At 44.3% G+C, this 23,631-nt stretch overlaps 1 protein-coding gene across 5 annotated transcripts in view; it reads left to right on the top strand.

Annotated features, from left to right (window-relative positions):
• The window catches only part of LRP4 (LDL receptor related protein 4), a 100,021-nt gene that overhangs the window by 27,501 nt on the left and 48,889 nt on the right, over nt 1-23,631 (top strand). For all 5 annotated transcript variants that reach the window (XM_038406741.2, XM_043516083.1, XM_038406744.2 and 2 more), the window contains exon 2: nt 18,850-18,996. In XM_038406741.2, coding sequence (XP_038262669.1) covers nt 18,850-18,996 — 147 coding nt within the window. The remainder of the gene's footprint in view (nt 1-18,849; nt 18,997-23,631) is intronic.

Below are 23,631 nucleotides of genomic sequence, written 5' to 3'. Positions count from 1 at the left end.
GGTTTCTTTTTACTTTTAAGTTAATTTTTTCCAGTTTCCTGGTAGGCGGTAGGGTTGCTGTGATGTCTTTGTGGCTGTGAGGTACTGTTTCTGCCAGGCCAAACCCAGCTCTGCCATAGCCAACTCAGTGTGGGCAGTTAATAATTACCCCCTTGCTGCTCACCCTCTGAGGGTCACATCATACCAAGTGTTTGCTTTTTTTTTTTTTTTTTTTTTTTTAAAGCTTTATAGAGCAACTTCTCTCCCAAGATAGCTCCGTTTATCTTGTGGTTCTTGCTTTTGAAGTCCCTCTGTCTGTGGGATTGCAAAAATGAGTTTCTGCCTCCTTTTCACCACAAAACCACACTGTGTATCCTATCCCTTCCCTAGAGAACTCTTCTGTTAAGCTGAGCCATTGTGGTTTGTATCCCAGTCTCTAGTGTGGTAGAAAGCTGGGGAGCTACACAGCTCAGATGCTCCACCACCAACATGATGGCCTCTTCAGAGAACACCAAAATAACCCCCTTAAACCAACCCTCTAAGAGAACAGTCTCTGTCCTGTCCCAGGAGCCTAGCCTCTCTGTATCATACCATAATGATGGGAAGAGTCTGACTGCAATTGACAAAAGCCAAAATAGGCTGTTTTGGAGAGAGCCCCTGTCCTCTCCTCACCCTGTGGGGCTTAGGTATTGCAGTCCTACTGGTGTATCCCCCACTACAGAGGGGCCTGTAACACTGATCAGCTTTATTCCCTAAAAGGAGGTGTGACTGCTGTGATGTTGATTTTTTGGGAGTATTTGTGAAGGCAGTGGAACTAGATTGGGGCATGAATGGGGTACAACAAGCAATGAATGTTCCATGTTCTGGCTGTGGGGAAAGGGCAGTCCATGTCCTGAAAGAGAAGACAGAGCCTTTTTAACAGCAAGCCCAATGCCTGGGAACACCCTCCGAAAAGAGATCAAAGAGAGACCTACCTTAACTACTGTCAGCTCACTGTAAGATCCATCTATTTCTTTTTCTTTTTTTCTTTTTCTGACTTAGCATTCACCAAGGAGCCAGTTTTCACAGATCCACAGGATCAGTGCTACACCCCCAGCTTTGGAACACTCTCTCGGAGGAACCCCTTCAGTGTCCCAAACCCACAAAGGGTCTCTCTCTCCTTTCAGGATAGGCCTTATCAGGGCCATCCCTAGCCATTTTGGTGCCCTATGCAGCCCCTCCATGGAGGGTGGTGTGTGTGGGGGGGGCAGGAGCAGGCTTGGGGGCCAGGGAGGAAACCGCCCCACAGTATGGGCCAGGTCACTCCACTTCCTGCTGCCTGGTGATTGCAGCAGGGGGCCAGACCCTGCACTCACAGGGCAGCGGGAAGTGGAGTGACCTGGCCCCAACCTGCTCTGCTCTGCTCAGTTCCCCTGGCTCCCAGCCTTGGGGCTTGGGAGGGGGCAGGTGGAACTGCCCCCCAGCACTCACTGGAGGTGTGCTGGGAGCTGGCAGCGTGGTGCAGAGTGGGCTGTGGCCGGGTCGTTCCACTTACCGCTGCCCTCAGGCGAAGGGGTGGAGTGGGAGTGTGGCTGGGGTGGAGCAGGGGTGGGGGCTTTGGGGAAGTGGGGTGGGGCTGGGGCAGAGCAGGGGCGGGGGCCATGGGGAAGAGGCGGAGCAGGAGCTGGAGCATCATGCAGCTGCATAGGGCACCAGGAAATTTGGTGCACCACACAGCTGCGTACTTTAGGTATGGGTAGGGATGACCCTGGGCCTTACTGAATTCTGGGAGGCGGTTGGGCTGCATCAGGGTAAGCCACTTGGCCTCACTGCCTCCTAAGACTGAACCTCTGGAGCTTCAGCACTCCTGCTTCACACCTTAACTCTGTTTGGCAAGTCCAGCTAAGATGGACTCCTGGTAGAGACTTGCACGCTCTCCAGGGATTAATGCACCTCAGCAAGCATTTGCAGTGACACTCAAACAGCATTGTCAAAACGGGGGGTTATTAGTCAACTAAAATAAAGCATAGGAAGTCCTTTGGTTAGCCCAGAGAAATGAAGGTTAATGCACAGCTTAGCTGTAGTATACTCCCATATTCAAGCTCAGTCTCTCTCTCAGGGCTTGTCTACATATGGACAACTACGGCAGGACCACTGCAGCTGTGACACTGTAGCACTTCAGTGCAGGCACTACCTCCACAAATGGAGGGGGTCTAGCGTAGTAATCTACCTCCCCAAAAGGCAGTAGCTAGGTTAATGGAAGAATTCTCCTGTCAATTTAGCACCGTCTAGACCAGAGATTAGGTCAATTTAACTGTGTCACTCGGGTGTGGATTTTTCACAGGTGAGAGTCTAGGTACCTTCAGCAGTCAACTCTTATTCCCCACCTCAGACCTTCCAAGTCCTTGGTTCTCAAACTGGGATCTTTGCTCAGCTTCCCTGCTGAGACATGGGGAAATCCATCTCCCTCTGGGTCATTGGCTGCTAGTGTCAATATCCTGGTAACTGGGCTGTCCATTGTTGTCCTCACTTTTCCATTGATGAGGGGTCGGCCTCAGGCAGTCCTTTGTTAGTGACCCATTCAGACTCAGACAGCTATAGGTTTCAGAGTAGCAGCCATGTTAGTCTGTATCCGCAAAAAGAAAAGGAGTACCTGTGGCACCTTAGAGACTAACACATTTATTTGAGCATAAGCTTTCATGAGCTACAGATCACTTCATCAGATGCGTATGTCTCCCAGCCTGCCCTGAGAGCAAACAGCCCTTAATCTTCCACTGAGTAGCCATATGAAATTTAGGGAAAGCCAAGGCATACATAGGATTCATAAAAATATTACATAAAATTCCCACTTGGTTACACTTGTGCATCAGGAAGCTTGATAGAAAAATAACACCCCCTGCCCATATAACTTACAGATACTTTTTAAATGCAAATAGAGAAGTGTGAGGGCCTGAATTCCTTAAATACAAAATGCTCTCCTCCGTTGAGGAGACCCTCAGGAATGTACCAACAAGCACTGATGGACCAGATAATGGGATGACCAGAAGAGAGTGGAGATTTGGGCAGGGGGAGAGGAAGCTGAAAGTGAGAGAAGGCTTTGAGGCTGAAGAAAATGGAACCCAAATCCTTCAGAGAATGTGTAATAAGGAACTGTTGGCAAGTGGAATGAAGGACTGAGAGGATTGAGAATCAGCTGTGTGCTAGAAATATTAGGATGTTCACACACTACCAGGGAAGTCCTTTGTTACCCAAAAGGTAAATGAGCTGGTGGGATGTGACACAGAAAAAGAGCCAATTCAACATGATAAAAGTTAAGGTAAAGAACAACTAGTCTGACAGCACCTACATTCTCATAATAGCAGGAGAGAGGCTGCAAAAAGATCTTCTTCGAGAACCAAATTATGTTAACAGACTTAATCCTGGCAACCCCATTCAGAGGAGATTCCTCCAAAGGCTCAAGAGAGCTAAGAGAAACGGCAACTTTGAGCCCTGCCAGACTGAGAGTGCTGTAGAAGTATTCATTCTGGGATGACAAGAGCGCCTCCCAACTGCTGAACAAGGTGACTTGTGAATTCCAGAGACTGGCAGCTTGGAAAAGACATGACAGAGATTTTGGGGAAGGATTGCATTTTGGAATGTTTGTCCTCTTATATGCCGTTAATAGGGCAAGTAGGATAAACCAGGATGGTGATAATATTGCCATTACAGGAGGAAGTTCTAGAACTATTCTGAAAGTTAATGCCTGAGTGATTGAAACAGAGAGAGGTTGAGTTAGAAGGGGGGAGGAATTCATGTATGTAACTCAAACTGCCAGTCTCCTATGCTACTGGCATGGGTGACGCACATCAAAGGGTTCTAAACCTCATGCAAAACAGTGGTAGGGCAGAGCTGTAAAGTTTCCTGACTTGTGAAATAACTCTGAAACTCTGATTCTGAAAAGATCCAAGAAATGACTCAGTATGGATGGAGTTGGGGAGTGACTGCTGGACATCTGTTTGGTCACGAGAAAATAGCTGCTGGTGGGAGTGGGTTTAGTCCCTAGATGGATAATAGAAAGATCAGTGAAATCCAAAAGCCAGGACCCTATTTGGCAGTGCTATAATAAGCAAACAATTCTCCAACTGTTTGGTGTATAGTCTGTTTGACCTCCAGGGTTCTGCAGAGCCCTTTGTGAATGAAATGTTGAAACCCAAGTGATGGGGTTTTGAGGTCTGGAAATAGAGAGTAGTTGGGTCTGTCATAGGACTTGCCATAAGTGATTAGACCAATGGCCCATCTCATTCAATATTGACAGTGGCCAGTGTCAAATGCTACAGAGGAAGTTTCTTCTTAACCCTGGGCAGTTAGTGTTTGGCTTATGCCCTGACTCATGAGGGTTCTCAAACTCTTCATTATGTGAACCTCTACAGAGAGATTCTTTGAGATCCCTCTGGTCCCCTCTACTCCTATAGGTGATCTCATAACCCTCCCTCCGGCAACCACAGCAATTGTTTACAGGGGGAAATAAATATTACAGTCTTTAATGTATTTTTAGCTTCTAATATAGTTTGGCAGCTGGGATCTAGGAGGAGACCGCAGCATGTGTCTAGCCAGTGGTCCACCCAACACAGTAGCAGTACCATCTCACTGAAGCCGGACAGCCTATGTCCTTCATGAAGTGGTATGCACAGTTGTAAGGTTGGAGGAGTTCCTCTGCCTGTGGATTAGGGGAAATGTCTCTCTGAAAGGTAGATAATTGGAAAGGTCTTGGGAGTGAAACCTTGGCGTCATGAGTCCTGTAACTGGGGAAGCTGGGAAGAGACGCATATGTGATGGAGCAAAGTGCTGCCCTTGTTCTGTTGGGATGAATAGGAGTTGTAAAGCAGGAAGGGGGCTCCCTGTTTGTGTGAATGCTCAACAAATTTCATTCCCTAAGGAGGGTGATTAATGAAATTCGTTAGGACACTCCCCACTGCAGGGAGTGAAATACATCTGAAACACCTCCTAGCTCTGGTCTTCTGTTACAGCAGCATGTTGCTCCTCTTGCCCAGTCATCTAACTTGGATTTAGCAGTTGTCCAATGTCTGATAAGGTCTCCTAATAGTGTAAGTTGGAAGAATGATTAATTTAACTTGACTGTCATTTCATAAGTGGGAATGAGCAGTGGGTGACTTTACTGTTTGCTGTCCAATGCTGGTTGGGAGGCTCGGGATAAACAACATCTGAGTGGAAGAGATAGATGGTAATTGTATCATGTTGCTGAGGTGACTGGCTAACTTGCAAGGTAGTTAGTACTGGGTTAGAGTTAGGAGACATTCAGTTGTGTTTGAATTTTTAGGGATTGAATCACTTGCGTTCTGTATTGCAGGTGATGTCCTGACTATGAGTTCTCTGGCTGGTGTTTCCAGAGGCTGGTGGTGACAGCTCTGGACCACATTGTACAGAAGCAGTTTTTTCATGTTTAGCTCTTTCCAATTGGTGGCTCATGACCATTCCACTCAGACACATTAAATAGTACTGTGTGAAAGTCATTTATCATTTTGGATGGCCATGTAAGATCTGTCCCTGAGATGTTTAGTTGCAATGCTGTGTTTGTGTGGTAGGAAATAGTTACTGGTTGCATTTCATAGGAGCTTGTAACGAAGCAAGAAAAAGCCGCTCATGGCTTAAAGTAAAAGGCGTTTCTCTACAGTATCCTTCAAGAGTCGCTGAGTGCTTTGTATGAGCTATATGTTATAAAATGGTCTATGCTTAAGAGAAGGCAAAAGCTGCAGCAAACCTAATGTCAAAACAGGAGTATGTCTATTAGCAATAGGAAGTACATTCTACATGCAGGAAGCATAATTCTCTTACTCTCTGGAACTCAAGGTCCTATGTAGGATGAAGCAAGTAGCCAACTGAGTCTGGCCTCAGTGAATGAGTGCAAATACGTGGTGATAAAAGATTGAAGAAGCTGGACCTCAGCCAGTGAGTACCTTGGAGGTACGAAACAAAATATTAAACCTGATACAGATATTAATGGGCCCAGTGTAAGTTTTCGAGTGATGCATTCTACGAAGAAACTGTGGGGATGTAAACTGTCGTCTTCAGGATCTAATGCTATCAGAAACTCTTGAGAAGAGAGTGGTGATAGTGCAGCCTTGAAGACTAAGGTATTTCAGGCATGCCAAATCCTTCTCTGAAGGATAGAGGTTCTGGTTCTAGAAAAAAGATTTGCTCATTGATATTATTGTTGGATTTATAACTCTCCAAACTCATGATGCTTGAAGACTGGTTTGAGAGGCTGGTATTGTGTTGGACTGCTTAGATGGAGAGTATCCCCTGGCAAGCATTTGGAGCCAGATAACAAGACCTGGGTTAAAACAAAAGGAGGACTTGAGGCACCTAAGAGACTAACAAATTTATTTAAGCATAAGCTTTCGTAAGCTACAGCTCATTTCATCGGATGATCCGATGACGTGAGCTGTAGCTCATGAAAGCTTATGCTCAAATAAATTTGTTAGTCTCTAAGGTGCCACAAGTCCTTCTTTTCTTTTTGCTGATACAGACTAACATGTCTGCTACTCTAAGACCTGAGTTGTGATTCATGTGACATTTAGTTGTATTTGGCACAGTTAGAGTGACAGTGGAGGCCTTTTTAACTGGACTGAAGTGAAATATCTTGAAAATACCCAAATAACAATACAAATTTTTGATCATTCAATGGCAACTAAATGTAGAGAAAAGATCCCAGAGTTAAGAGAAGTAGGGAACTAAGGAATGAAGGAGTTTCTTTTGGTTCTTTTAGACTAGTCCAGACTCTTGGATTTAGCTCTTTCCAGGAAATGTGTGGAGATGGAACTGTCTGAACTTTTGAGTGACTGACTTTATTTTCCTCTAAATAAATGGGCCTTGCCACCCCAGTTGTTTGGAGCAGCAGGTTCAGCAGTTGCCTAGTTGATATGGAAAACTTCTTATATCGTTTTTTATATAGTCCATCCCTCTTTCACACTCCACACTTCCCTGCAAGCCGTTGCAAGGCAAGCTTGTTTTCTTCAGTCTCTTCTCCAGGTGCTTTGTCCAGTTTAGTCTTAAGTAACTCAATTAATGGGACTTCCATCCTTTCCCTAGGGAGACGATACCATAACATAATGCATCTCACAGTCAGGAATAGGGAATGTTGATGTTCAGCCTAAATGTTCCCTTTCTTCATTGCACTTCCTTACTCATAATTTTATCCCTGTGATCACCCTGAATAATCCCTCTCCTTTATTGGTATTAACCTCTTCAGATATTTGTAGATGATTATTGCTATGTATTCCCTTAGTTGTCACTTAACCAAGCTATATACTATGTTTTTTCTCTGAAACCCCTTCAGCACTCTGATTAATTTTGTTCTAAGAATTCCCTCCACTTTCTCTATATTTTTCTGTTGCTGAGGTACCTAGAATTGAATGTTTTATTTCAGATCTATTTAGGGAGGGACCTCTCAGCTCCCTGATGCCAGGCCTCTGCATATGTAGCTCATACCTATTTTCCGGCTTCAGTTTTGTACTGTAAACCCATGTCTAACTTGTCCATTGTCTCGCCTTAGTTTCTCTATGCATTGCTGCTTTCCAGATTTTTACTTCCCTCAGAGTATTTGAGAGTCTGTTTCAAATTATTTTGTACCAGATGCATTAGCTGCATTTTTTCTAGGTTGAATCTTAATTTCCTGCCCATATTTCTAATCTTTTAAGGTCCCTTTTGTATTACTTTTCTGTCTTCAGTGGTGTTTGCAGCAAGTCCTATTTTGGTATCATCTGCAGACTTCTTTAACATGCCATTTATTCTCCTCCAGATCACTAATGAAGATATTTAATAAGACTTGATTCAACACTGTTCCCGATGGTATCTACTAGCACCTCCACACTTCCCCCCCTCCCCCCTCCGATTGACATGTTTCCACTTCTCATTTCCCTTTGTTTGTGGTCCTTTAGCCAGAGTTTGATCATGTGGGTTCATAACCAAGACAAGTTGAATTAGTTTTTTGAATAGGAGAATTTTATGGTGATGATGATCTACCCTTCTATAGTGCCTTTCATTCAGGGAGACCAAAGTACTTTACAAGCATTAAGCCTTAAGGCAGGCATCCTGCTGAAGTAGTATATTTTACAGATGAAAAGAAATAATTTGCCCAAGATATTGCGCTGAGTCAGTGGAAGAAGTGGGACTAGAATTTAGGAGTCTTGAATTCCAGTGTTCTCTCTCACAAGGTGTGAGTATATAACTTTAAAGGGAGAAGAAAGCAACTCTAAGTCATCCCCACATCTTGAGCATTCAGTTCTTGAGGCATATGTTCACATTTTCTAAATATTCCCCTATCTGCTCTTTACCAATAGCTTTTTCTATAAGCTCTTCATTATTCACTAGCTGGCTCTGTCTTCCACTGAAGTTGATGGCAATTCAGTGAGAGCAGGATTGGGCCCTAAGTGTCTAGACTTCTTTATTTTTAAGATCTATTTTTAAAAAGCCTCCTGTCTCTTTTCCCCTTTAGTCATTAATTCTACTCCCTCCAGTTTTTTTTACCAGTTTTTCTTATATTTGTTTACTCTTAAAAGTACTGTTAAGAATCCGTCTCCACTTCCCCTGAATCCCTTTTGCTAGCATTAACTCCTATGTTCTTTTGCTGCTCTCAAATCTTAATTGACTGCAATCTTGTTGTATCTGTCTTCCTTATATTATAACCCAGACCTGCTGAACTTGGCCCTGGATGACAGTTACACTAAGAGTAATAGGCTGAAGATAAAAGTCAAAAAAATTAGGCAATATTTTTTATTAAATAAATAAAACAGAGTTTTGATAGTAAAGTATGAGAACCAGGGAAGGTGTGGAAGCCTCATTAATGGCAGTATATAAAAATTATACTTGACAAGACACCAGAAAAGTTCAGTTGAAGGTCTAAAAGGCCTTTTTCATTTCTCTATTCCAAGATCCCACAATTGCTTGACAGTTTATTTGAAGCATGGGTTAGAATTCATGTTTTCAGTAAGGCTCTGGGGCAAATTCTGGAGCATGCCCCTCTACCAGTGTTCGTAGCACCTATAGGTAACTGCAGGCCTATGCCAGAATAGTTTTGTAGTTGTCCCCTGTTAAGAGCTGGGCTTGGGTTTGCATCATGCAATTTGTCTCTTGAGGTTAGGGCAGTTCTCTGATCTTTGAGCCCTGAGCATAGTTAGGCTGGAATGAAATTCCCTTCCTGGTCTGTAGGAAGTTGTTTCCCTGAATCAGTTTCTATAGCAAATGGCTATACTTTCTTTGCTTGCCTATCTTACGGGAGACTGAACATTTTGGATTTTTCTTCTCTTCCCCAAATAGCAGTTTTCCACTGAAGGAGAGTACAGTTAATCCAGCTTTAGAAGAGAGATTTGCTGACCATTGTTTAAACAGAGCGCTCTACTGGCAGACAGTGGAGAAGGAACATTAAACCAAAACATTCTGATGTCAGAAGGGGCATTGCTCACTGATAAAGACCACCAAGATGTTTTAGTAGTGGGAGAAGCTGAACTGCCTGCATGTACCCTGGCCTCCAGAGATTTGATATATGATTAAGAAGTTTGTATAACTTGCATTCTAATAAAAAGAAAAGGAGTACTTGTGGCACCTTAGAGACTAACAAATTTATTAGAGCATAAGCTTTCGTGAGCTACAGCTCACTTCATCGGATGCATTTGGTGGAAAAAACCTCCACTCTATACAGCTAAATTCAGTGCCTTGCATAATGCCAGGTTTCAGAGTAGCAGCCGTGTTAGTCTGTATTCGCAAAAAGAAAAGGAGTACTTGTGGCACCTTAGAGACTAACACATTTATTAGAGCATAAGCTTTCGTGTAGCTCACGAAAGCTTATGCTCTAATAAATGTGTTAGTCTCTAAGGTGCCACAAGTACTCCTTTTCTTTTTGCGAATACAGACTAACACGGCTGCTACTCTGAAACCTGGCATTCTAATGTACCACTTGTAGGGACAGGCCAATAGTTTCAAAGGCTTCAAGCACCACTGCCTCAATTTTGTGTTCTGAGGGAAGTGTCAAAGACATTCCTGCTAAAAGGATAGCTTCCCTTGTAAGGCAGGTTTTGCAGTGTCTACTTTGGGGTTTCCCAATAAGGGGTTCAGATGCTTCAAATATTTTAGCATGTTATCTCACTGTCACATCAATGTGACTCCTCATAGTGAGCAAAGCACTGCAGCTGCTGTGCCTCAGTTTCCTTTACTGTGTTACCAGCCCTCTCTGGTGGCTCACCCTCCAGTCAGGTCATTACAAGCGATCCCATCCAGAATATCAGAGTCCAAAGTCAGTCCAAAACAAATATGAAATAAAGGACTCTTGTTCTCAGCTGGCCCTAATAATTGAACAAGGCCATTTAATCTCTAGCCTATCAGGATCAGTGGGGTGGGGGATCTCAGCCATCACAAGTGAGGCTGGGCCTGACTCTCCTTAATGGGTCAGCCAGCCTGTAACACCCTCTCCCCCCACATTCTCCAAAGACTTTATACATATTTAGTTTTTTTTTCCCCCTCTCCTCATAATATTTTCTTTCAGCTTCTCTCCAATTTGTGTGTTTCTAGTGATGAGATGTGTCAGACAAAAGTCAGTATGCCATTAACATTTTGCTCTAGTGCACCAAGTGAAGGTAAATGTTTTGTCCATTGGGGAGTTTGTGTGTGACACTCTGTCTTGGACCTAAAGAATGATTGTTCTTCCTAGATCCATGTGGTTCAAAACTGAACAATTTATACAGGCAGTAAACCTAGGCAGATATTGTCTTCTCTGGATTTTCAGAGCATCATATCAGTACTCCCATCCCATCTCACCAAAAATCTCTCAAATTTGCAATACTATGAAAGCATAGATGTATGTGTACCCAGAACATAGCGGTTAGCTAATCATGGGTAAATGCATCACTCCTCCCCAACAAGCAAAATTGTTGTCTGCCAGTTTCTGTAGAGTCATGTTAGGTTGAAATAGATAACTAAAAAGGTGGTTTTTTTGGGGGTGGGCAGGAAGCAGTACCCTGCTTACTCACTTGGTCCTGTGTGTCTGGGAGTAAGGAATGTGGGTACTCCTGAGGACCCACCTAGGGTCCATAGCAGCATCATTACATGTGCTACCCTCAGCCCATGTCCACATGAGGCAACTTCAACCTTATTCAGAGCTTACTAGAAAATGCTACCATTCCAGAGTGAGCTTCCACATCCGGACAAAGAGTTGATCAGCCAACTATCTATTAACTTTAGAGGCCAGCCTCCGCAGATGGGGAACTTTTTTAAGCAACAGTCTATGGAAGATGAACCAGCAACAGATTGAGAATGAGAGTAGCCACATAATCTCTGTTGTTCTGTTCATTCCCTCTGGGGCACCTGGCATTGGCCATTGTCGGAAGACAGGATACTGGGCTAGATGGACCTTTGGTCTGACGCAGTATGACCATTCTTATGCTCTTGCTGAAATTGGAATTAACATCCCTACCTTCGGAAGGAAAAGGGCCCTGGGAAGTTAAATAAAGCAAGACTTTTAATCTCATCTGAAAAAGAGCACCTCTAATAAAACAGGGGGCTGCAAAGTCCAGTCTGGATTATTACATTCTGAGTCCCTAAATTCCCCTGCAATGGATGTATTTTTTTTTTTTTTTGAGGGATGTGGAGCTGCTGTGTAATAATCTCAGACAACTGAAATGTAATAACTTTATGAACGCTGTATGTGACCTGGTCAGTAAGGGAAAGTTATTGTATGTTGGGTTATAAGACTTTCCTACATGAATATATTGATCTATCTTTTTAGGGAACTGGGATGGGGAGGAGGGGAAACAACCAGGAAAACACAAAAGAAAAAAAAAATTTGTTCGTCTCTAAGGTGCCACAAGTACTCCTTTTCTTTTCTGCGAATACAGACTAACACGGCTGCTGCTCTGAAACCAGGAAAGCAACACAGGATCTAGAGAAAAGCAAACCTACCAACCCACATTGAGGTGTAATTACAGGACAATGGCATGCTTCCAGGCTTCAGCCTGATGTTGCACAGCTGTTTTGCCAGGCTGAGAAACTAGAGATCAATAGGACACAGAGGAAGAGGGGATCAGTTGTCAGGGACTGTTCAAGGGGACAGGTTGACACTGAGAAGCTCTGAAGAAGTTGGGCCTACTAGACTAACATGAGAGGGATAGAATCATAAAACTGTAGGGCAGGCAGGGACATTGAAAAGTCAAGTCAAGCCCCCTGCTCTGAGGCAGGACCAAGTAAACCTAGACCATCCTTGACAAGTGTTTCTCCGACCTGTTTTTAAAAACCTCCAATGATGTGGATTCCATGGATTCCTGGAAGCCTAGTTCAGAGCTTAACTACCACTATAGTTAGACTTTCCTAATATCTAAACTAAATTTCCCTTGCTGCAGATTAAGCCAGTTACTATTTGTCCTACCTTTGTGGACATGGAGAACAATTGATCACCATCCTCTTTATAACAGCCCTTAACATATTGGAAGACTGGAGTCAGGTCCCCACTCGGTCATCTTTTCTCAAGGCTAAACGTGTCCAGTTTTTTGTAACCTTCCTTCATAGGTCAGGTTTTCTAAACCTTTTATCATTGTTGCTCTCCTCTTGACTCTCTCCAGTTTGTCCATATCTTCGCTATATGTGCCTAGAATTGGACTCAATACTTCAGCTGAGGCCTCACCAGTGCTGAGTAGAGCGTAACAATTACATTCAGTGTTTTACATATGACGCTCTTGCCAATTCACCCCAGAACATTAGCCTTTTTTGTAGTGCATCATATTGTTCACTGATATTCAATTTGTGATCCTCTATAACCTCCAGATCCTTTTCAGCAGTACTACCACATAGCCAGCTATTCCCCACTTTAGAATCAGAGAGAAGTAATCTAGTCCAATTCCCTGGACTCATGGCAGGACTAAGTATTTAGATCGATCCCTGATAGGTGTTTTTCTAACCTGCTCTTAAAAATCTCCAATATCAGAGATTCCACCACTTCCCTAGGAAGTTTTTCCTAACGTCCAACCTAGACTGCCGTTGCTGCAATTTAAGCCTATTGCTTCTTGTCCTATCCTCAGAGGTTAACAAAAACAATTTTTCTTCCTTTTTTTTTTTTAAACAATCTTTTACATGCTTGAAAACTTATGTCCTTTCTCAGTCTTCTCTTTTCCAGACTAAACAAAAAATTGAAATTTTTTTCAATTTCCCTTATAGGTCAGGTTTTCTAGACCTGTAATCATTTTTGTTGCTCTTCTCTGGACTTTCTCAGAATTGTCTACATCTTTCCTAAAATGTGGCACCCAGAATTGGACACAATACTCCAACTGAGGCCTAATCAGCGTGGAGTAGAGTTGAAGAATTACCTCTTGTGTCTTGCTTACAACACTAATAATCCCAGAATGTTTCCTTTTTTTTTTGCAACAGTGTTACACTGTTGACTCATATTTATCTAGATTTGTAGTTGTGCATTTGATTTTTCTTTCTCAAATGAAGTAAAGATGGGCACTATGTTTGCCCAGTCTTTTGGGGCCTCACCCATCCGCCAGGAGTTTTCAAAGATAATTACTAATGGTTCCAAGGTTGCTTTAGCTTGTTCCTTAAGTACCCTAGGATGAATTTCATCAAGCCCTGCCATCCTGAATACATCTAACCTATCTCAATAGTCTTTAACCTGTTCTTTCCCAATTTTGGCCTGTGTTCCTTCTTCCTTGTCATTTATGTTAATTGCGTTGAGTATCCAGTTGTTATTACCGTTTTAGTGCAGACTGAAGCAAAATAGGCATGAAACACCTCAGCTTTATTGATATAATCAGTTATTAACTCTCCTTCCCTGCTAAGCAGGGGCCTACATTTTCCTTCATCTTTTTCTTGCTCCTAATGTATTTAAAGAACCTCTTGTCACTGCCTTATTATGACCCTTGCTAGGTGTAACTCGTGCCTTAGCCTTTTTGATTTTGTCCCTACATGCTAGTGCTATTGTTCTGTAGTCCTTAGCAATTCATCCATGTTTTCACTTTTTGTAGAATTCCTTTTTGATTTCAGGTCATTAAAGATCTCCTGATGGAGTGCTGCTGGCCTCTGTTCATCCCAGCATTTCCTTTGCATTGGGATACTTTGCAGTGGTATCTTTTAATATTGTCTCCTTGAGAAACTGCCAGTTCTCCTGAACTCCTCCTTTTTCCTTTAAATTTTCTTCCTATGCCACCTTGCCTACCAATTCTCTGAGTTTGTTAGTCTGCTTTTTGGATGGTAAACTCTATGTAGATAGGCCTGCATATAGGATGGTTGATTGTTTGTTTGTTTTTTAGATCTGTTTTCTCTATAATGCTTTCATTCTAAATAAATAAAATTTTGCTTGAAGAAGGTTGCTTGATTACTGGGCACCACTATCATTGCTCTTGGAGGGGACAGAACTTCAGGCACTGAAAATAAGTCTGTCCTGCTGAGGACTGCAGCCCAGGGGCTGGTCTAAGAATGGGAAAATTTGTGTGATTCTACCCCTAGAGAGGTGACCGCTTGGGGACCAAAACCCGAAGTGGTGCTCTTAAAGAGAGCAGGAGGGTTCAGAGGTGCAGTTAGCCCACCAACTTAGTCAATATTCTTACCATCTTCCTGTAGCTAGGGGGTTTCTATGTGCTGTTAAACAGTTTCCATTTTGCTTCAGAGACAGGTGAAGTGATTCTTACGTATAGAGAGTCAATAGTGTCTGGGTCTCCTTGACAATGAAAAGTTCTAGATAAATGTTTAGCAAAGTCAAGATTGGGGATGCCAGTGTGTGTTCCTGTTGTAGAGGAGTCTGCACTAGCCCAAGTGAGTGACATTCTAATGTGATTTATAAGGGGATGTTTCTGCCTGGTTGCTTATTTAGTTGCCCGCAGGGGAGACACCCTGACTTCCGGCCTATTTCCAGATTCCTCTAGCTGATTGGGATTGAAACGTGAGACGGGTCATGTTCCACACTGATGTGCGCTTGGTTAGTTTCCTATCACATATGCCCTATTTTTAGAGAGAGCTCTCACCAGCAAGGAATGACGCTTCATTGAGTCTCCTCACACCCACTGCACTCTTTCTACTTTTCCTCAAGGTAATTTGGTACTCTAGGGATTAGGAGACATTTCTTCCCAGTCTTCTAGGTGTCTCCTGTTACGGGGGGAGCAGCAATAAAGTTCCGGGTATGCTGTATGTGAGAGGATAGAGCAGAGTGTTGGACATGGAGGCTGAAATCCTGCCTCATTGAAATCAAGGACAAAACTCTCATTGACTTTGGAGGGGAAGGGGGGGATTTGCCTTTTGTGTTTGTAGAAGAGAGATATTGTCCACCTATCTGTGGTTAGTTCTTTGACACAAATTAATTGTGATTTAGTTATTTTCAAAAATTTAAGTCTATTTCTCAGTGTTGGGGGGAGGAGTTGTAGTATCTGTACAAGGGCGCAGTGTCCTCAGCTTGCAGTATTGTTGGGTAAAGTGGGGTTTATAAAAGGCACTATTAGCAATAACCACAAGGCCAGTAAAACGAAAAATCACAAACAACAAAGTATTAGGCTGCTGAAGATCATAAAAGGCACATGGCTCAGCTATTTTATGCATCAGTTTAGGCTAAGCAAAGCACATTTACTTGGGCAATCACTTGTCAGGGATGGTCTAGCTGTACATTATCCTGCCTCAGCACAGGGGGTTGGACTTGATGATTTCTCGAGTTCCCTCCCAGCCCTACATTTCTATGATTAATAGAAGAATTTAACTTTAAAGATAATAATAAAATTGGGAATATAGCAGACTAAGTCGCAGAACACACACAGTGAATTCTAAATGTTACTAGACAGTTATTTCCCTTCAGCTCTCTAAGCTCCATCACCATTTTGATATTTGGCAGCAAAAGTAATGCCCCATAAAAATAAACCTCTGATTTGCCATTCATGTAAAAATAATTTGTAAAAGTTTCACCCCAAGTTTGGGAGTTGACTGTCTTGACACTTCTTGTTGTTGGCAGATGTTGGCTCAAACTTGCTCTAGGCTTAGCCCTCTGTTTAATTTATGTTTTTATTCTGTTTTTTGTGGAGAAGGGGACAACACTGAAACTATAAAGTCTCATCCACTTTCCTTTACTTCCCAGATTGTTGCTGTATGGGAGGGGGAAGCTGGAGGTGCTGCTTTGTCTTCCCTTAGAGCACAGTCAGAGTTCAGACTAGCTCAGATGAGTTGCCAGGTACTGTTGGGCAAAATGGTAGAATAATTGGTGCTCTGAGAAGTTGACCATAGAAAGGGATTAGGTAAGGACAACTTGAGAGCACAGAGACAAAATGCAATTGGTTTCTGCCTTTCTAGGCAGTGGTAGGCTTCCAGCAGAAGATGGTTTGTCCTGAATTTTCATAAGTTTCCAGTTTGAGTGTTTTTCTATCACAGTGTGGGTTGGTGAAGAGCTTTGAAGGGGGTGGCTTGTTCTTGTAAACTTAATTTTGAATTGGCAAGCTGATTATTTACCCCAAATGATTAACTTCCAATAGTCAAGCAAGTTCCATGGATGACATCTTGCTTTTCTGTTTGAACACCGTCGCTGGCTTTCCCCGCCTTCTGAATCATGCTCAAGTTTCTTAGCTTGGCCTCATTTTCAGGGCTCTGTAATATTCTGCTAATGCCTACGTTTCTGTTTCCTTCCGCCACTCCTTTGGTCTGCTATCACTTCCCACCTCATCATTCCCTTGGTCTCCTTTTCCCACTCTCTCATCTTTGTCCCAGTGCTTTACTCTTGAAGCATTTTTTTTCTTTTTGCACCAAATGTTGACTCTTCTCTCTCCTTTAAAATTCCTTCTCAGAACATATTTCCATGAAGCCTTTTAAAAATTATGTGCAAAGGAGGCAGGGAAGGGAGGAAAAGCTTGTATGTCTTCTCTCCTCCCCACAACTCTCTTTATAGTCTATTAAAGAAGGTCTAGGAGGCTTTAATTTAAAACAGATATGCTAAAAGTTCAGATCTTATCAACCCTCTTTTTTTCCTTTAAGGATTCTGTAGAGGGCTAATAGGGGTTTGACTTCAGATAGCATGGAACCCCCATTGCTCGTGTTGCTGATTAGCTCAGCATAGGGTTGGCAACTTTTTAATCACACACAACTGAGCACATTTGCCCCACCCCCGCTCACTCCATCTCCCCTCCCTCTGTCACTCGTGCTTCCCCTCTCTCACTCACTTTCACTGGGCTAGGGCAGGGGGTTGGGGTGTAGGAGGGGCTGCGGGCTTTGGAGTGGGGCCAGGGATGAGGGGTTTGGGGTGCAGGAGGGCTGGGGCAGGGGGTGAGAGGTGCAGGCTCTGGATGGCGCTTACCTTAGGTCCTCCCTGTTTACTGCTCAAATGGGGCTCTGTTTATCCCCTCCTGTTGCTGAGGGGGTGGGGAACTGCCACTCTGTCCTCTTCCCTAGCTTGGCTGCCCCACTCACACTCTGCCCCCCGATCTCCCATGGTCTGGTGTTACCCACCTGGCCCTGAACTCTCTTGCCCCTCCTATACTTCCCTTCCTTTCCTCTCACAGCTTCCTACCACTCACATTCTCCTTTTCTGCCATGTTATGTTCCCTAAGCACGCCCCTCTGTTGCTCCTGCTCCCCACATTCCCCTGACTCCATATAGTTTCCTGTCCCATTTTCAGTATTGCAAACCCAAATGTTCACTATCATGAGCTAGGCCCCTAGAGATCACGAGACTTTAAAATAAAAGTTTTATTTATATTTCCCTCCTGGTTTGTACACCCTTAGGATGCACTTGAGTCTCATGTCAACGCTTTTCTCCCCAGTAGGCTAGAAACTGAGATGCTCATGTAATTGAGATGCCAGGAGGGCTTTAAGTAAAATATCAAATATTACAAGAGTAGGCAACACTCTATTATGTAACAGATTCGCCCTCCTTGCTGTCACTATAGTTTCATTCCCACCTCCTCTGCATTCTCCTGGAAGATGGTGACCATCTTTCCTGGGGACAGATCAACTCACTTTCACATGCAAAGATTAAAGGGACATGGTGGCCAACTTGCTGAGGGCAGTCTGTGGTTTCATTTCCCATTGTCATCAGTGAGACTGGTGGCCATTTTGGATAAGGATAAAACTTCACAAGATTGAAGGCGAAAATCATGTGATTGTTTAGCACCCCCACAATATCGCAAGACTTGGGATAAAATTGGAAGAATTCTTAATTCACAAATCATAGAAATTAAAGATGCAATTGCCTATTAAGCCATCTTGTCCACCCATTCCTTCGGGTCTAGTCGTGGAATATTCCCTATATAGTCTGTTCTTTATGGCTTTTGTCTTCCCATCTCTAATCCTAGGTGACAGGGCTCCCACCTTATCTCTTGGAAGTTGATGCCACAGCCTCACCCATCTCACTGTTACAGATCTTGTGGAAGATTCCACCCATGTTTAGTTTTGTTCCGTTTTCTCTTAAATGAGTCTTGTGTTCTTCTCTTGTTTCCATGAGCACCACAACCAGGTGCGACAGCAAATGTCAGCAGATGAATTACAGTGCACTGTTTTTTAAATCCCTAGGGGTCTGCTCTTAGATGAACTAGACTCAGGTAAATAACAAAGATGTGCTGGTGACAAAGTGGCAGTTACAATTAAATTTAAGGAAGCCCAAATATCTGCTTGCTATGCTGATCCCTAGACCTCTTTCTGGCTGCTTGCTTTGTGTTACCTCTAGATAGTGTCACTCCGGGAATCTATGCACATCCATTGAGACCAAGGATAGAAGGTGTTTTTCTTTTTGCAATGGGTTGTATATGTGTTTGCACACATGTGCATGTGTATTGTGTATGTGGAGAATAATTGTGACGTTGTTTGGAAGCTAGTGCACTTGCGTTAAAACAATGGGGTACTTTCTCCCTCTCTCTGATCTGATTATTTTCTTTCTCTCCCCTTGCAGGTGTAATAAGCAGCACTGACTGTTCCTGTGGACGCAATCACTTTACTTGTGCAGTCAGTGCCTTTGGCGAGTGCACGTGCATCCCGGCTCAGTGGCAATGTGATGGTGACAATGACTGTGGGGACCACAGTGATGAAGATGGCTGTAGTAAGGAAATAACTCCATTTGTGTGTATATGTGGGTGCTCATGCCAGCAGCTATCTGCAGGCAGCTGTGTGTGTGTGTGTGTGTGAGAGAGAGAGAGAGAGCTGAATATGAAGGTTTTAACTTTCCTCTACAGACCTGAGAACTCTGTGTCGGATTTACAATGAGTTTGTCTTCCACCTGCTAACTATCCTTTTTGACTGAGGCCTATTTCTGGAATAATAGATAGCTATTGGTCAGGACTATGTGTATAGATAGCGCAGGATAGGAATAGTGGAGGCAGCTGTAGTCAGAATGGAAGTCAAGGAGGAGGCTTTTTCTGAACTATGCCCATATTCAGTCCCCAGTGTGCTTTTTTTTTAAACTTTGCTTTAATTCTGTTTGAGCTGGTGAAAGTAGTTTTGAACTAAAATGTAAAACCTGTGAACAGACAGACACGCCAAACGAGCTTACTTCTCTGCTCCGCCGTCCCTTCAAATCAATTGCCCTTGGGCGGTGTGTCTCCTTCACCACCTGGCTCCTTTTTAGGAGCCCCAGTGGTCCTGACTATGAGATACTTTTCCATTTACCACCACAACAGCTGAGGTTCACTAAGGTGCTTGAGCTGATGGTCCCCAGATTTCAGAGCTCGGGAGCTAGTAGCTGGGGGGCTCCGGACTCCGAGGTTCCCATATTCCCTGGTCTGACAGAGCCAGAATCCACTAACCTTGGGCATTGGGCAAGGCCCATTCGTGCTTTTGGGACTGGTTGGGGGTCATGTGGGAGGAATTGTGTTTGTGTTAGGGGAGGGGAGGGGAGTGGAGTGTCCTCTTCCTCATGTGAAAGGGGCAGCTGCCCAGTAAATAACTGAGCTATATAGATGGAGAAAATAAACAAATGTGCTGTGTGAGTATGTTCTGGACTAGTGTGCCCTCTCTCCATCTTGTGATCTGCAATGTTACCCACCCTGGGTGCTCTGTGAGGAGAGGGGAAAGCAGCCCTTCTAAGCTACACTCCTGTCATTCATTCACCTGTTGCTATGGGATCCTGTGAGCAAGATCAGCTGTCAGTGTCCGTTTAGCTGAGTGCACAGATGAGAACCGATGAAAAGCTGGGTTCCCAGTGGTCCTAGCAGGAAGGAAAAGAATTAGAATGCAGAAATGCTCTCCCTAAGACCACAAGGAAATGTATCTGCTTCCTTTTCTCACGTCCTGGGATTTCAGATTCCAGTGGAGGATAAAAGCTCAACTTGAAAGAATTACTTTTCTTCAAATGGATACTTTCTTCTTCTTGGATACTTCTAGTATCCAGAGGGAATCCAGGCCCCTCTGTGGAGGGGGGGGAAATCTTTCTCCATTGAAATATGTGTCCCTACCCAACTTCTCCTTGGTTCCCGCTGTTCTGACATCTGTGCGGAAGAAAATTTCATTCCCCTTGTGCAATGGAGTATTGGAGAATCCCACTGATGTTTCTCTGCCCCCTTTTGCTTCTCTGCATAGGTGTGGGAGAATCCTGCACTATTGTAGGGAAGTTCCCTTCCTCCCCAACCTTGGTTCCTGCATCTCTGGGCAGAATATTTAGAAACATGGGAAACTCACCGGGGGAAAATAGGCTCTCAAGAAAATAAAGGGAGCAGGACTCTGATATAAAGGTGACCAGTGGGAAGAGAACCTGAAAACTCTGTGCAGGAAGCGGGGAAATAATCCGAGACAATATTTGGAGAGTCCAAGAACAAAGAAGGAAGTGGAGCAATGGGGATAGAATCTGCCCAGACCTGCAGGATTGGGCTAAGGGAGAAAAGCACAAAACCTCCGAGAAGAACCTTCGTGCTGTGGGGGTGGGTGCCTGGGAGCCAGGGAAAGTCTCGATCCCTGAAAAAGGTGGGAGGAGAGAAACAAGAACCCACCAGTTGTCTGTCTCAGGTTGAGAATAGGGGAGTTGAGGCAGGAATATCTGATAACCAAGCACCCTGGGCTGACTTTGAAAATTGGTCTTGCTGGCCTCTAGTGCGCTTACTGAGGCAGGATGGAGATAAAAGAGACAGGATCTACTTGGGCTTCACACAAGGAGTGAGGCTTCACACAAACTGGGGAGGGTTGGAAAACTTATCTGTGATCAGATTGGCTGACCTCCCTATGATTGGGAGGGAGAAGAAATAAACATGGCAGTTGCAGACAACCAAGTGAGCTAGAAATCCTGGGAATATCAAACTATTAACATGAATCAATCTGAGTGACTGACCCTTTGCACTCAGGAAGGGGAGATAACACAGCTGCAAAGTGTGTGTGTGTGGAGGGGGGGGAAGCTCTCTGGAAAACAGCAAGTCTGAGACAGGAGTGATTAGACCCCCTTCTGCCACTCTATTGTGTGTAGCTCTGGTCTCCACAATTTAGAAGGGGAGAGACAAACTGCTAGAGCATACAAAGAAGGGTAACACAACTGGTAAAATGGGAGAAGAGCTGGAAGGAGATACTTCTACCCTGTATAAATGTAACTTGAGGGGAGGGAAAATGATCTGCCTCTGTAAATACCTACAAATAAACAGGGTAGATAAAGGGAAAGAATTCTTCAGCTCATAGTGAGGGTAGGAAGGAAGGCAAAAGCAGAAGCTAGATGCTGGAGCTGAGAAGCTGGTGACTCTCACAAAGGACTTGAAAAGAACCCACCAATCCCAGGACTATGTGAGCATTCCCAGTTGCCAGGCTTAGAGAGGCACTCGGAACACTTCTGCTCCATTGAGGCTGCTGAGTCATCTGAGTGGCTGTCTAGCATGCACCATGCTGTGTGATATTACTAGCCTGTTAGGGACAGGACAGCTTTGTGATGTGGGGTGCTGGTGACTGCTTTCTTAATCTCCCATTCTGCCTGGCAATTATGGTGAAAGCTCCTTGTTGAAGCCAATAGTGCTGAATCTCTTTCCTAGCCTGGCTGTTAAAGTCTTCCCAGAGACTTCTGAAGGTGTTGGATTCTCACAAGCCCCTTGCAAAGCACCCTTTAAGAGCACTCCCATCATGGCCTAACCCTTTCCTTCCTTCCACTTTCCCACTGTTCATCCAGCTTCTTCAAAATCCATATGCTGTCCCATTTAGAGTTCCTGCTACTGCCTCCTCCTGTTGGAACTTGTCTGCTTCCAGCTCCCCTCTCTCATTGTCTCCTATTCTGAACTTGCCCTGTTTCCTGTCTGCTCATTTTCACCATGTCTAAAACTTTTGAATTCCCAGGTATCTTTTGTAGGCATAAGTATCAGGCAGTGGAATAGGATTGCATGCTTTCCTTGCAGAAGTTAAAGGCCCAGTTAAGACGACATTGAGATTCCTTGAAAACCCTGGAGCTAGGATTCAGACTGGAATGAGCCATATGATGTGTTTTGGCCCATGAATCTAGTTCTGTGGAGCCACATGTGTGTTCCCATCTGAGACAAAGAAGAAAGTACAGGGACCAGCCTTCGGCAAGGTATGGTGCTCTAGCTCCTCCTCTGGCCAATCAATGAAGTAGTGTTGATGAGCTCCTGAGAGTGCCATGCCCAACTCCCGGAGAGGGAGGGGACTGTGGGGACTTGAGAACTCATAACCCCAAAGGCAAAAAGTGACCCAGACCCAAAGATCTCAGCTCTTGAGGTGGAATCTATGACCATAAAGTGAGGTGTATGCTGGAGTAATTGAGCTAGTTAATTGCAATTAACTAATTTTACATTAGTCCCATTTGTAACTTTTAAGTGGTAAGGTGCTAATTGTTGTTCAAGATCATGTGGGGAGGGCTTGAAATGGAAGGTGAACAAGAGAGCAAGACATGCAGCAATGAAAGGGGATGCACCAGCCCAAAGCGAGTGCAGAAAAGGGATGCACAGAGGAGAACACGTCATCCTTTAAGAGTGGGCCTTGTCTTAGGTTTTAAGCTCTGTCTAACTATGGTGGCTACCAACCTCCTGTCAAATCTTCCCCCAGAGGCGGGAAATCTCACTCCCACCCCAAATCTAGGGCCTTGTCTACACTGGCAAGTTTCTGCGCAATAAAGCCGCTTTCTGCGGTGTAACACCCGAGGTGTAACTGCCAAGCAATTTAGTGCACAGAAACAGCGAGTTGCAGCACTGTTTTAAAAAAAAAAAAAAAAAAAAAAAAACCCACCCTGACGAAAGGCATAGAGCTTTTTGCGCTGGGGCTCCAGTGTCGTGGTGCCAATGTAGACACCCTGGTCAATTACAACACTGCAATTGGCCACCAGGAGGTGTCCCACAATGCCTGTTCTCGCCCCTCTGGTCATTGGTTTGAACTCCTACTGCCCTGCCCTCAGGTGACCAACTGTGAGCCCCACCCCTTAAATTCCCTGGGAATTTTGAAAGCCCCCTTCCTGTTTGCTGGGTGACGTGTGTGTAGTGGTCTCAGTGCATCTTTCCAAGTGGCCATGCCTGCTTCACACACCAGGTGATCCTCCACTTGGAGCAATGCCGAGCTGCTGGCCCTCATCAGCATTTGGGGAGAGGAGGCTGTCCAGTCCCAGCTGCGCTCCAGCCATAGGAATTATGATACCTATGGACAGATTTCACGATGCATGACAGAAAGGGGCCGTGACTGGGACACACTGCAGTGCAGGGTCAAAGCGAAGGAGCTGCAGAAACCTACCACAAGGTCTGGGAGGCAAACCACCGCTCCGGTGCTGCGC

The sequence above is a fragment of the Dermochelys coriacea genome, chromosome 6, assembly GCF_009764565.3.
Source record: "Dermochelys coriacea isolate rDerCor1 chromosome 6, rDerCor1.pri.v4, whole genome shotgun sequence".
Lineage (NCBI taxonomy): Eukaryota > Metazoa > Chordata > Testudines > Dermochelyidae > Dermochelys > Dermochelys coriacea.
The sequence above is the reverse complement of the archived record's forward strand: the minus strand, read 5'-3'. Positions and strand labels throughout refer to the sequence as shown.